Below are 15,779 nucleotides of genomic sequence, written 5' to 3' on the forward strand. Positions count from 1 at the left end.
CCTCCGATAGAGAGAGAGGCATCCATCACTAGAGTGCTCAGTGCGTGGGGGCCCCGCAATCTCTCCTGCCATTTTAAAACACATGTCTTCTCAAAGTGCCATGTACTCAAAGAATGAACCAGTTAATCTGCGGCCCACTCACAGCCCGGCGTGTTCTCCATCCCAGGCTCAGACCACCTAACAGCATGGAAATATCTAGCATAAGACAGCGGCATGGCAGTGCCTTTGGAACTTATAATTATGCTATTATGGATGGGAGTGCTCACCAACACCAATAAATCTGCACTAATCCTTTCAAAATTTCTTTTCACATGCATTGTACAGTATATATCCACAATGAGATTCTACCGTGGACAGAAATAATACAAACCATTCACAAAATCTCCAAATATTGTCGACACTCACACTTCTGCCAATATATCAAATTCATTCCTAGTACCTGATTAAACCTTAATATCGGAGCAATCATTTCAACCCTTTTTGCAGCCATAAAATACCTGTTGGGTGTTAAGCACGACGTTTATTCCTGTTCCTTAGATGACTCTTAGATCTCTTTTAACACACGGGCACCTGTAATCGTAAGTCATCTTACACTTTGTAGACGGCTCAGTGGAAGATTTCATTACACCTTTACTTTTCCAGGTCATGGGTTAAATACAGGGGAGGAAGTGTCCTCCGGCGACCCGCTAAGTGACCACTAACCTGAGAAATGCAGTCCCTAAAATGTATCCTAAAGCCTTCGCCATCCAATAAAACTGAGGAAATCCACCTTTTTTATCCCTTAACAATTTACGTGTTCAAGAGATTCTTCCTGAAGTGAGAGTCAGCCAATAAGAGAAGATGATGGTATAACAGCATAGTGTAGAGCAATTTATCATTATTTGTTTTAAGTTGTTCTTTTTTTTTTTCCTGAGGTTTGCCTGGAGGGAGCGGACCTTTTCGGCCACGGCTTTAGCAATGAGACTACAAAGGGCCGTCCACATAAAACTGTCCTACTCATTAAGGCACTTCCTCCTGTAAGCAGAGGTGACAATTTTACGGTCCCAGCACTTCAACAATCACAGAGACGCAAACTGTTTTAATTACTTTTATTTTATATCCATGGGAAATGAGAGATTAAATGAATATAAACTAGGAGAGCTTGGGCCTTCCTGCTTTAGATTTTAACCAGACACATTTTAACTGATAATTCTTTAAGATAAACAACTTAAAGTATCTGTATTTTTTAATGTTTCTCTATGGTTACATTTTTTTTTTTTAAACAGGGGCAGTTTGTTGTCATTTTCTTAATATTGCCTTGCATAACTAATTTGGTGGATCTGAAAATTGTTAAAAGTATAATAAACAAAAAAAAAAGACAGAAAAAACCTTTTGACCAAGGACCTTCATTTTCACATTCTCACATTTCTTCTATCTATCTACAATGTTTTATATGCATAAGAATATTTTGTTAACACAGTGGAGGATATATAAGATAAGAAAAGTAAAAAGATCAGTTACAAAAAAAGAAAATCATAACTAGGGAGCACACAAACAATTTCAAATCAACAAAAAAAAACTTTCTATATGTTATTTTATTATAAATGAAGCAAGCCATGCAAACTACTCAGAATGCATAATGAATTTTATACATCATATGTCAAATGAATTAGCATGTCTAACTCAGCGAGAGGGACAGGGGAGCCTCTGCTAATTGGCAGCGAAGCTTCATGCATAATTATGGGCCAAGCGTCTTTGCTGTCGCACTGTGGCAGTAGCCGAATAAAGAGGAGAAAAAAGAGAGAGAGACAGAGAGAAAAAAGAGAGGGAGCGAGAGAGAGAGAGGAGAGAGAGAGAGAGAGAGAGAGAAAAGAAAAACAAAGGCCACGAAAGCTGGCCGGGAAGGGTGGGTGGTGTGGGGAGGAGGGACACTGTTCTTCACAGCAGCTCATCAGGGCAGCGACAAACCCACGACTGTCCATCAACAGACACATACACACACACACACACAGACACACAGACACACACTGACACACACACACACACACACACGCTCACACACAGAGGCGAGAGCAGCGCTTACAGGAGTGCTGCTTTACACTAACAGAGGAAAAGAAAAGGGCTTTGTGCTCCTTCTCCAGTTTGTTGTTTGTTAAACTGCTTAACACATTCATTAAAAATACATTTATTTTGTACATTTTCCTCAGTTTATTGTAAAGTGCAGAAGCCTGTCCACTGAGATTAGCACTGGAGAGCTCCTTCTTTGTAATGGTGAGGTAATTACATCTGTAAAAACATTGTGTCAACATGCAATTACATGAGAATTAAATGATAATAGCCTTTGTTGGAGAGTAATTATGCGAAAAAAATGCAATTTCCCTTGGTTTGGTGTCCTCATTTATGTAAGCTGTGATAGGATAAAACCACCTATGAAATATCAAAAACAGCTAAACTTTTGGATAATTATAGGCACATCACTAACATATTTGTGTGGGCAGATGAGAATATAAAGTTGTTATTCTGTCATAGTGCAGCTCAGTGTGAAGTGTGAGAATGAATGGAAACACTGTCTCAAAAACCTGTGTTCACTTCTAAGATCTGCTAAACTCTTTTTTTTGTCATTAAACTCAAGAAATGAATGCAGATATTGCAGATAATTTGTAACTAGGTAGAACAGATCAGATTATTTGAACAAGATTTTTTTTACACATCTTGCCTTGATTCAGATTCAGGAGGTAAAATGTCAAAGGCTTAGTTTTATACATTTGTATTTGTGAAGTGCCGCAGAATTGTTTTTCCACATCCAGTTGTGTTCTTTACATTTGTTTAAGTTATGGAAGATTAGTAAATTTATTATTTTAAAAATGATAAAGTTTATGATACCCAGAGTTCAACACTACAATGATACAGTTTATCAGAACAAAGTGATCTTGAATGAAGAATATAATTGAAACATATATACATTGTAGTAGTGCTTATTTCACAATGTAAACAAAAGCAAGGCATGTATGAGTATGGGTGTGTGTGTGTGTGTGTGTGTTACCTGAGCAGACATATGCAGACCCGGCAGCCTTGAGTGAGTCGACAGAAACCAAACCTCTGTTTGCTATCGATGTCCGTCAGCACAAAGGTGAAATTCTGCCCCACCTGACTCTGGGAAACCCTGGGAGAGAACATGAGAGACAAACACAAAAACACACACCCACTAATGGCTTTAATAACACCAACTGACTACAATAGGGTGCAGTAAATCCATAGAACCATGAACTTTCAAAACAAAACAAAACACAATGTGGTCTAACTAAATTACTATTTTTCTCAGTCAAAATCTCACCATGAGCTTAATCACCAATCAAGGTTGTAATCTAATGTCACATATCTCCAGTATGGCTGCTTGAAAAATTGTAAAAAGCTCTTATAACCCTAAGGTAAACTCCAGAGTAGATCAGTATATCCCTACACCACTAGATGGCAGCAGTTCAGCTTCAGTAAAAAACAAAAGTCACCTCTCCCTCTCTCCCTCTCTCTCTCTCTCTCTCTCTCTCCCTCCCTCTCTCCCTCTCTCTCTCTCCCTCTCTCTCTCTCCCTCTCTCTCTCTCTTTCTCTCTCTCTCTCTCCCTCTCCCTCTCTCTGTCCCTCTCCCTTTCTCTCTCCCTCCCTCTCTCCCTCCCTCCCGCCTGATCAGACATATATGATATGGGGAAAATATCCTTAGACTCTGAAATCTGTCACACACACACACATGCAGTCATAAACATGCTACTGTGCCCTTTGCATTAAGTGGGCTGGACACTGATGACCTCATCAGTATCATCCTTAATGGAATTTGTTAGTATCATTATCACCGTCATCATCATTAACGTGTGACCTCACCATCACAGCATTTTCATTTTGGGGGATATTTAGGTAACAGCTGTGTTGCTTGCATGTCAGTACAAAGAAGAAAAAGTCAGATTTGTTGGTGAGTAAGACCAAAAAGCCTCCATGAAATCATACCCATGTGAAAATGAGCAGACACACAAACTCATTACACTCATTATTACACTTTGACAATCAATAAATCGTCATGTGACTGCCTTTACAAATTATGGTAATTTTATTATAACACAATTATGTAGAGCACAAAATACACATAATCTCATTCATTTTTTTTAATGCATGTGTGTTCGTAGGTGGGAGGAGAGCTAGGTGTAAATATTATTGTGTGTGTGTGTTGTGTGTGTGTGTGTGTGTGTGTGTGTGTGTGTGTGTGTGTGTGTGTGTGTGTGTGTGTGTGTGTGTGTGTGTGTGTTACATGAGGGAGGTGAAAGTCAGCTGCAGTGCTAAAAAAACAAGGAAGCTGAGAGGTAGAGGAATCATACCTTTCCACGTCAAAAGGAAAGCAGAACTTTGGTATCGTCTGAAGGACCTCCTGAGAAACCAGAACAGAGAGAGACAAACACCATTTTAGAGAAACACACATCATAGGGAAAACAAATAATACATGTCTATTTCAATATAAAAACCTCTTGGGCTTCCACTAAGTGGGCACTATCAACTGGCTGAACAAAATGAGGATTAATGTTAAACGCTGCTGATAGCAATCTGACAAAGTCCTCACATCCCATACACTGCAGCCTAAATGCACTTAATCCAAATGAATGGGCAATATAAAGCACTTCACTTGGCAGAGCAGAGTGGAAAGGTTCCCCTTTTTTTTCCAAGGATAGGGAGGGATCCTCGATCCACAGCTTGAATAATTAGCAGTTAATAAGTTCATCGATTATCGGGTGCCAAAGGGAGATGAAAAGATGAAGGAAGAGAGAGAAAGAAAGAGAAAGAGAGAGAGAGAGAGAGAGAGAGAGAGAGAGAGAGAGAGAGAGAGAGAGAGAGAGAGAGAGAGAGAGAGAGAGAGAGAGAGAGAGAGAGAGAGAGAGAGAGAGAGAGAGGACACAACACCAAGGCTATGGTGGCAGATTGTAGTGACAATGGGCTAAGCAGCTCTGAGGGGTTAAGAGGTAGGAGGGGGGGTACAAGCCTTCAGGGCTTTACCTCCCAACACCTCCCTTGTGGGTTGGGGGAGTGTGTGTGTGGGGAGGGCCTGTATGCTCTTCAAGCGAGGTGGGAGGGGAGGGGAGGGGGGGCACCTTTCCACCAGCGGCATATGGATTTAGACAGGGAGCAGGAACAGAGCGGAGCACCATATGGGTGAGCTACTCCAGACCAGCCACACAGCCACCAAGCACCGGGTCCCTGCTCTGTCTGTCGCTCTGCCTCCTCGTCTCTCTGGCTACTAACCTGGCCCAGAGTAGGCGCAGGGCACCGGGTCCTTTTTGCCGTCTGTCCTTCTGCTTGTCTACCTCACTCTCAGTTCTGGCCAGGCTCTGCCAAGCTCAGAGACTAATCCTGGGGACTGGGTGGCTGTCTGTACTCTGGCCTCAGTAGCTTGCCTCTCTTTATCTTGGCTTGTGTGCCAAGCTCGGCCACTGAGCCCAAGGTCTGTCTTTCTGATTGGAGATGTCCAAGCTGAGATTGATGCTGCTGCTCTACCAGCTCTCTGTCAATCTCTCTCTCTCTTTCGCTCTGTGCCACCCCCCAGAAACTGATCTGGACGACAGGTTGGGTGTCTTCTGCTCGCTGCTGCTTACTGTTGCTAAGACCTCGCCGTGGGGAGCAGTCACTGATTCCCCCCGCCCCTCCTTATCAAAACTTAAAGCTGCCACCCCAGCACAACACAACCACAGACAAGCAAGCAACAGCAACAATGAGCTATGACAGAAGGGGGATGAGGGTATGTGTGTGTGTATTTGTGCATTTGAGTGTATGATGTATGTGAGTGCCAGCCTGCTTCAAGGACTTTGTGCATTCAGTGTGAGAGGGTGGTTAGGCATGTACATTTGTATCAATGTGTGTGTGTGTGTGTGTGTGTGTGTGTGTGTGTGTGTGTGTGTGTGTGGTGGCAGAGCTCGACTTGCCTATATGTCGGTGTGTGCGCCCACATATGGAGTGTACAGGAGGGGCGGGAAGGCGAGACGGGGTGGGTGGGAAGTGACTGTTTTTACTTATCAGGATCTGTGATAAAATTGAGAACTCAACAAAGACAGAGGGCTCAGTGGCAGAGGAGGTCTCTGTGTCTGCTGTGGGAGTGTGTGTGTGTGTCTGTGTGTGTGTGTATACATGTGTGTGACTTGTGTCTTGGCGTGTGCGGCTGTATAACTGTCACACACATCAGAGCTGCCATCGCTGTATGCGATTGCTACTATTATTAACCACTATGTACGCACACCAATATGTTCCAGAGAGCCCTCCCTGGCGCACTGCATATGGCACACAAACCCAAACAGACGTGCGTGCACACACACATACACAGGCGCTCGCTTTCCGTGCAAATAAAAACATTTGACTTGCCAGATTTGAGAGTTGTCACAGCCCCGCCCACATCAGGTATCTGTGTCTGAGTGACAGTCTCGGGGCTGCGGAGACTCTGATCTCACACAGGACCAGTGGGAAGTGATGTGTTTGTATGTGTGTATAATGTGACATGGAAACAGGAGACATGTTCTATATATATACATTCTAAAGGACCACATATACCCATCAGTTTCCTTTCCTCAGGTATACTGGCATCATATACTCTAGAGACATTTGTAATCTTCAGTCTTTAGCCATTAAATCATCTACACAGCTGATCCCTCTAAGACAGATCTTAAATCAGAGAAGATCTACCTTCTTCATCTACTAATGTATTATGATACACATAGATATGCAACTTATAATTCTGATTATTTTCATTATCAATTTATTTCAGTTCATCTTTTTTTTTTTTTTTATTCTACATGTCACAAAATTATAGAGAAAAACCACATCAGAATTTCTTTGAGCCTGATGTTATGTATTAAAAGTGTTTATATTTCTGCCCAATATCCAAAACCCACATATATATACAAAGATATAAAATTTCAAAGCAAATTTCTTTTGAGCAACTTGAACCAGTGAATATATGGCACATTTTCTCAAACAATGTCAAAATTGTTATTGATGAACTCCCCGTTTATACTAAGTGATCATTTCAACTTTAATATACTTATATCAATATGACAACCACTCTTCTATTCTGATTATGGGTGGATACTGGCTATTTAATTATTAGGTTTAATGTTTAATGAAAACATAACTTTGAATGGAAACTGTTAAACAAGGGGGAAAAACACTTTTCAACTTTAACCTGGCTATTGCATTGTAAGTCAGTATCACAAATGAATGATTTGGGTGACACATCCCCCACGGACTGTATAAAAAGGTCACTTCTACTTATTATGTTACTAAAATGTAACAGAGACAATGCTGTTGAATGCAAGTACTTAAGAGACCTGTGTGAATAACACCAAAACTATCTGTATGGTTAAATACCACAAGTGGCAAGTGAGCTGATATGTTTTGCTCTGTTTTGGCTGAGCTCAACAATGTTGCTTTTCCAACAACTCTTTTAGTTTTAACCAAAGAAGACGACTGCTTATATGTGATTTGCCACTGACAGTCTTCCTTTTCCTCATCTGCCAGTCTCTTTTCTGTTTCCTACATAATACCTGTATTACTGGTAACTCTGTTTCCACTTCCCTCCCTCAATGACTGGGCCCTATACCACAGGGATATCTAAACAGGAGTGGCACAAAGGGGGGGGTGTTCTTCCACAGTTTCTTACAACAGTAAGCCCCCCACCACACATACACGTACTCCCCCTGCTTGCCATTTTCCCAAGACAAAAGAAAAAGAAGCAGCTAATATATTTGCAGCTTTGCGAGGGGGGTGGGGGCCAGTGAGGGAGGAATCTGCTGCTAGCTTGGCAGACGCTGGTGTGTGTGTGTGTGTGTGTGTGTGTGTGTGTGTGTGCTGTTTATCGTGAGTGGAGACAGGGGTATCACTCAGTGAGACAGAATGCTCTGGGTTCCCCCAGCGGACAATCCTGCTATCACTGCACCACAACACTACAACAGCACACAGCAGCACTGTGCAGCTTTGCACCGTACCCCTGCAGAATAGCACAGTACAGCAGGGAAGAGCAAAATAACTTTGCGGCACAGGGCAACAGTCTTGCTTCTCTACTCTTAAAAAATAGGCCTAAATTTCACTTTTATTCTTACTCTACCCCTGATTCTTTTTAGAAGTAATTGTGGCTGCTTAAGATATGTATGGTTGAGGCATACAGCATTTAATGTGGGATATGACACGTGACAGATCATACTGTGTGGGCTCAGCTCTACTGTCTCTAACACACACATACATAAATATAATATAAATATAACACATACATATGCTAAACTCGCCAATCAGCCTTGGTGTTTCATTTTGGGTGCGAACTTCATGACCAATATTCACTTTCACATATGTTTGCAAATGTTTGCAAAGTGAGGCACAGGAGTACTGTACAAAAATGTGGATGTAAAGAGAGAAAGAGGATGATAGTAAAGGAGCAAAATTCTGAAATAGATTACGAAGCAAAAACATTGAGAAAGAAAAAGAAAGATGGAGGCAAAGGAGACTGACCCAGTGAATGTCACAAGAAATGGAGAGATGGAAGGTATTTCGATGGACGGACGCAAGAGCAGAAGGAGGGGGGAAAGGAGGGAGGGAGTAGTGAGGGAGAGAGAAGTAGCTCAGTTCATGCCCCTCTCCCTATGCAGCAAGGACTCCTCCCTGGGGGGACTCAGACTTTAAGCCCCTGCCCTGCTTTATATTCCCCTGGCTACTGCAGCCAGATCAATCTAGCTGGCTGCCCAGTGTAACTCAACCTAGTTCAGTGCAGCCTGGCCCCCAGAGTCCTCTATACAGCCTGTAGTTAGGAATGGAGGCTGGTGGCAGGCAAATTTGTAAACCTACCACTAGTATACCAATATTAGAAGCAGATTTTACTATATCAGAGTTTTTGCATGTGTTAGCCCATTACTACAATTCACATATACTTTACATTACCGTAAGCTGTTTTCAAAGCATGTTGTACTGTTTTAGATTTCTGAATGTGTTTTTACTGTATAATCCATCACAGTGAACATCTTGTCTGGTTTTATTTTTGTCAAAGTTAATTTATTGTTTCCTGGTAATGCAACTGTAAGTGCAGACTGATTTGAAATGTCTGTGGTGCATTACCACACCAAAATAACATAACTCAAAATAATGCAGCCAAGATGTTCACTGTGATGGATTACCTACCTCAAGTAAAGTCTCCACAAGTTGATCTTTCATACCATGTGGAAATGAATGGAAATCAATTAAAGCTGGGAAGGTAGCAAAATCCATTCCAAAATCAAAAACACAGTGGTATGGTACACATCTGTGAATCTCTATGAGGATTCAGCTGTGGACTGCGCTCAGTCCTGAAGCAGTGTGTCACACATGCTCAGCTAATGTGCACAAGTCATCAAGGCAGTGGAGCATCAAACCAGCTCTGAATTATTTTGGCTCCTACAGGGGTAAAAACCTCTCCTCAGCCATGTAAATAGCTTAAACTCACAGAATGAAGCCGGAACATTAGCAGGGTCTGACGACAGCCAGAGACTGTACACCCCCCCCCCCCCCCCTCCCCCTTGCAATAAAACAGTGCATTTAAAACACTACAGGAGGCTGTGTTGGTGGACTTTAAAGTCTAATCAGACATCAGAACAATAAACAGTTTGTAATACAGATTGAATGGGTTAGACAGCTCTGCAAACTTATCATGGCAGCAACTATTTTATCTTTTGAGGTAAAGAATGGAATTTCGACTGTTACAACAAAATAATACACCAGTTGCACCAAATTCAACCTTGTTATTAGGCAACCCTGCCCTGTTATGCCTAATAAATGAGCGGGCTGAGTTCTTTCACGCAAGGCTAATCTGATGATCTAATCCATGTGGCACATATTCAAGGTTAAGACTCACCACCTTTAGGCTCACCTATGGTAAACTAGTCCCGCAAGAAGTTCTAAGGAGAAAAAGATCCCAGTAATTAAACTACTATTCTAACTACTATCAAGAAACTATCTAAAAACTGTGTCAAAAAGCAAATGTATGCATAAAAAATAACATTGGCCAAATAAATATTCACCTCATGTTTTAAGTATGTGTCATGACCAAGGGTGGATTAAATTACTAAATAAATGAATTTACAAGGGGGATGGCATGACATAGATGAAGTTAGGCAGGCCTGGAGATGCATTTGAAAACTTTGGAAAAAGCTAGTAAGTGAATCATGAGTAAAGTTCATTTTTTTTCTTATTTTTCATTTCAGACAATGCATACAGTAGTCCAACACTACATGACATACCATGCTGAAATTTATACACCGTACACATAAAATCTTTGACCTCCCAGCACATTACATTAATAATGTCACACCAAACTATATCCGATGGTGCATGCTCAGTTGGATTTAAATATATACTTTTATTATACTAAGATAACGTAATGTTTGAATATGTTTGATAACTGCAAGAAAGCTAATTTATGCAAAGAAATCTCTTCCATATGTGTCAAACATACAGTATAATGGAGTTTTCAGGCATCAGTGGATTCCAGCAGGTAGGGACCTTGGTTATCCAGCCAGCACTTCTACTATATAATGACATAGTCAGCAGGGCTACTAACACATCAGTGCTGGAAACCACAGTGTCTCAACTCACCCTTCCTTCACCTCTTCCTCTTGCACGCTCTTATGCCCTCTTCATCACCTCCTCTCTTCCTTCCTTTCTCCATCTTTCCCTCCACCCCCAACTCACTGTCCTCTCTCACCTCCCTCCTAAACCCCCTGTCGTCATCTTAGATTCCCCCCTTCCTGCAAACCCCACCTTTTCCTCACCCTTACCAACACCCCTCGTCCCCCCTTTCGCCCCCCTTTTCCCAATTAGTCTGTCTGTGTGCAGCTACCCAGCCGATCTCTGCCCATCCTGCCGGTGCTGGTTCGCTCACCCAGCCCCTCTGGCGAACATGACAAAGAGAGATCCTCAGTATTCAAACAGACACACTGCTTTCAAATGCCGAATGGCAGGGTCGACCTGGGTGCAGCTTTAAGCAAAATATTCAAATTCTCAGCCTTTCTTTTTTAAGAATTTGCATGGATATGCATTCATTTGCAATGTGTAAAGGCACAAGGACAGCTGAGCCTTGGTTTAAGAAAGACAGGAAAAAATAAATAATGCAGAATAAAAATGTATGATGGTATGAAACCTTGATTAGGTAGACTGGTATATTAAAACTACTGTAGGTTCAAAATTGAGAAAAACACAAAGTCACAAACAAATGACTCAAATACATTTTAACACAAAACAACTGGTGAACCGATGACTAGTGTCAGTGGTTTTAAGGGATAGAAAGGTCTGTGATCTAATATAATGTAAACAACAAACTTCCTGGACCACTTCCTGTTTCTTCAGTTATCTCTCAATGCACCAGATATTAAAAGGTTACTGGATGTGAAAGGATAATGAGAAGGAAACACAGAGGCATTAAGACACAGAGAATTAAGGAACAGAAGAATAAATGATTAAATAATGAGAGAGAAGAGAGATGAAGCATAAAAAGATGTTAATGTTTATTACCTTAATAAAGCACTGAAATAAAAACATTAGATTTGGTTTAATGTAGCATCTGTTATAATGAGCATTTTTTGTTCCTCTGAGGCAAACAAAAGAAGGAGCTAAATGGTAGCTCTCCAACTTTTGTCAATTTTCATACCTCCTACATTAATACCTTTCCATACATTCAAATACACAATGAGATCAATATGATTAACAAATAAATATGGAAAGGGAACCAGAGATTAATCTACTGTCATGTTACAGACTGCAGCATATTAATCCAATGCTTTATCACTATCAAACAATCTATATCAGCAACTTTTACTTCCAATAATATTAACCAGCCTGCTACATCTTCCCGGACAATGCCACTAATTTATAAGCTCATGAAATACCAGCACGTATGATAGATACTGGAATGTTATGCATGAGTAATATCTTCGTTTAAAATGCCAATGTAAGCTACTTTTGACAATGCAATCTGAATGTTTTCAGAGTGTGGCAGAAACGACAAAGCTATGTTAATTTTCCCGTGATCTATTTTTGCTAGAAATTTACGGCATACTTTAAGTGCCGAACAGCTACTGAAGGTCATTAAGACAGAATATAAAGAAAGTGACAACCAGGGTTTAATCCCTGAAGTCAGGAAATATTTGGGTCTTGAACAGAAGACTCTATAGGATTGCTGCTCTGTTTGTGACCTTGACCTCTGACCTTCCTGTTGAAGGGGCATAAATGAAGACAATTCTCCAGTGGGGATCAATGTAGTAAATTCATTATTTTCAACTGGAACCATTTCAGCACTATCTTGATTTGAAAAATTTGTAGAAAAAGAAAGGGAACAGATAATTATTTCACAAGGTTCATGGTAAAGTTTCTGGAATTGTTGAATAATTGACAACATGCAACGGCATTTGCATAGGGGGGGTACGTCAACAAACACCATCTAATGCACAAGCAGGTGGAGACAGACCTAAAGATGAATAGAGAGAACAGGACAAAGTAAAAGACAGAAAATGAGTGAGGGACACAAAGACAGTGACAGACACAGACTGAGCCGGGAGATGTCAGAGAAGCCAGATTTAGAGACAGAATAAAAAAACCTACAGGATTGTGAGGAGAGGAGCAGAAGAACAATGGGCAGAGACACAGCCTCCTCTGGCCGCTGCAGACCTCAGACCCTGCAGAGATTCCTTTCATTAGGCTTTAATAGTATGCTGCCGGCTTGCCATTCTGACCTGCGCTCTGTGCCGGTAATAAGAACGGCCTTCAGAGCCGGACCAAAGCAACAGAGCTGCTTGAGAGGGGGGAAGGTGGTGAGGGGGGGGTGATGGAGAGAGGTGGAGGGGCACATGAGCATGAGCCGATGAGGTGCACTTTCAAATTGACACGGGGGCGTTACATTTTCACATTCTTGCTCACTCTGCACAGGCTGATAGGAGAGGGAAATGGGGGGGGGGGGGGGGGAGGGAGTTTTGTCTTTCTAGATTTTTTTTTTTAAATCCCCTCCACAAGTTTCTGTGGCTGGTGACCCCTCTAGTGCAGAATGTCTGTAGTGAGGGAGGTTATTTTGGTTAACAAGGGTCCCATGTTACCAGAGCCCTTATTCAGTAGGTGTTGAAGGTGGCAGATTGATCTTCTGGCATCTTCAAGCACTTGCCAAGACACCAGACAGGTATGTGTTTGTTTATATTCATGTGTGTGTGTGCCACCTCTATAGAGAGCAGAAACCGTGTCTGTTGAAAATAGTTTTCATTTTCAAATCTATATTTCTGGATCCTTAAGGACCTCACAAATGGCTAAACCAAGGACAAAATGAAGGCCTCAGCTTGGGCTTCTTGTAAATCACTCAACAGCATGTGTTTCCACCAACCTCAACACCTTACCTACAGTACATCCTCCCCTTGGATGGAAATGTTATTGGGAAATTAGAGTCCCGAAACCACTGCATTTAACCGTAAAGTTTAACATGGAGATAAAATGTTGCCTCCTGTTAGATTATAACATATAATGCACATGTAGAATGAATTCAATAATTTATGGTAAATAGAGGGATAAGTCCCCTTTACCCCCCACTGTCCAAATCCATTCCCCGTCTATCAGCTGTTAATGAGTCACCTCAAATATAACAGCATTCCACTGGGATAGTATACATGCCATCCATTGTATTGCACTCATTTATTTTCTGCTTTTTCCACAATGGATGTATTTATGTTATGGGGTGAGGGGGCATATTGCTCAGAGAATAAGTATGTGGCGTCAACAATAACAGTGTGCATTATTCCAGTGCTAATACCCTGTCCTGCTGATGTCCTTTCTACATATCACAGATGGGCTCAGACAGGGGAGAGCGGCAGTATTATGCCTCTGCCGTGATCTTCCACTGAATATATTACCATGTGATAGGGGGAGATGTCTCACTCCCTAACACACACACACATACACACACACGCACACACACACTTGTAGTGTTGGGCCAAGAGAGCTGCATATGCCCCAAACATACAAGCATGGGCTTCATTAATGAAGTGCCAGGAGGAGAGGGAGAAGGATAGAGAGAGACAGAGAGAGAGCGTGTGTGTATGTGTGTGTGTGCGTACATGTGTACGTGCACCAAGCAGCCGGGGGGGATTTCCTTCTTTAAGCTTTCAGCTCCCACTGGGCTTCGCTCGACTGTATGAACCCTGATGTGGGCCTGCCTCTAACACATGGCGTCACACACACACACACACACACACACACACACACACACACACACACACACACACACACACACACACACACACACACACACACACACACACACACACACACATACACACACACACGCATAAAGAATGTATACATTGACGCTCAGCAGGAGAGCAGCAATGCAACACTGGCTCCTAAACATTTGGCTGTGGACGTCTCATTGACAGATGTACATGGAATCTAGGAGGGAGGGTCAGGTCCTCTCTGCACTCTCCCCTTCCTCCTTCTCCTGCTCCTACCTTTCTCCATCCTTCTCTCCTTTTACACAGCACTCTGTTTGTTCTGCCACTGCTTCAATCTCTGTCTCTGGCTGGTGGCTCCTGATTGTGCCATGTATGGGGTTGTTACGGGAAAAAATGTATACCAATTAAGCCACATCATTATATGTGTGAGAGTACTGTTGGCAACAGCAATATGTGGTTAGGGTAAGTCTGGCATCCAGTACGGTAAATATGAGTTTGCTTGTTGACAGGGACAACCTGTTTCCAAGTGTAGATGTACTTCTTTTTCCTCTATGACTGCATTCATTATAGGTTGAAAGTTTGGCAATATGTACAAATATAATGCATGTTTTTATTAATGGAATTACTGCTGCTTGACAAGCTTGATAAGTCCAGCATACAAACTGACAAATGGATGTAAAATCAAGAGAATGAAAATGAAACAAAAAAAGGTGGAACATGTAGTCACATGTCTAAATGTCCCTGTTCCCTGTTCTAAAGTCTCTGTTCCTTTACTGTGACCATGAGTGCAAAAACATTTTCAAACAAGTAGTGTTTTAAATGAAGCTTGATTACACTTTAAGTTTAATAGTTTAATAGTTTAGTTTAAATCTTTTAACTAGTTTTATCTGTAAAGATATCTTCTATTGTTCAAAATGAACATCCAAAGTGCATTGCACTGTGCCAACAACTTTAAAAATGTCAAGCTTTCAACCATTATATTTGTGATTTTTTTGTGTCATTAAAGTCTCTCTTTTCAATTGCCACTTTTAATATTAGACTTATATATCCATGAGTCATTAACCAAGTAGGAACTAGTTAAGCTCATATGGTTAGAAAACAATTCTTCCTGGAAGCAGAATGGCTGTGCAACCAAGGTGCAGCTGCCTTGTAGGACTTGTAGGATGGCTACATCTGTAGCCCAATCCACTACTGTCCACCTAAAGCTTGGAAAACACAAGCAGCCAACAACTCTTTACTCCATTGCCAAAACACACAACCACTTTCTTTTTGCTAGTCGTTGGGCGCTGCTGGAGAGATGTGAGCAGCGAGGCATAAAAACACTTCCCCTGCACTCCTCTTCCCTCTCCAACGCTGTTATTCTCCCAGGAAGCCAGCCCAGGGGTCAACACAATCAGGACCCATGAGCAACAAAGGGCCCTAGTTAGGCGTCCAGCTCAGTGCCCGAGCCAAAGGCCAGCTTAGTGGGGCGAGACTGTCCATTAGGCAAGACCCTGGAACACTCCAGGGATCTGGGGTGAAAAGGGTTAGAGAAAAGAATAAAAACACTATCAACCC

The 15,779-nt window shown here is 41.8% G+C and overlaps 1 protein-coding gene across 5 annotated transcripts in view; it reads right to left on the reverse strand.

Moving 5' to 3' along the window:
- The window catches only part of dennd1b (DENN/MADD domain containing 1B), a 104,522-nt gene that overhangs the window by 61,404 nt on the left and 27,339 nt on the right, over positions 1-15,779 (reverse strand). For all 5 annotated transcript variants that reach the window (XR_008321590.1, XM_053322063.1, XM_053322062.1 and 2 more), the window contains exons 4-5: positions 4,341-4,390; positions 3,023-3,142 (exon numbers count right to left, since the gene is read on the reverse strand). Coding sequence is in view for 4 of the 5 variants with exons in the window: in XM_053322063.1 (XP_053178038.1) it covers positions 3,023-3,142; positions 4,341-4,390 (170 nt within the window). In the remaining variant the exon portion in view is untranslated. The remainder of the gene's footprint in view (positions 1-3,022; positions 3,143-4,340; positions 4,391-15,779) is intronic.

This window comes from Scomber japonicus, chromosome 7 (genome assembly GCF_027409825.1).
Source record: "Scomber japonicus isolate fScoJap1 chromosome 7, fScoJap1.pri, whole genome shotgun sequence".
NCBI classification, from domain to species: domain Eukaryota; kingdom Metazoa; phylum Chordata; class Actinopteri; order Scombriformes; family Scombridae; genus Scomber; species Scomber japonicus.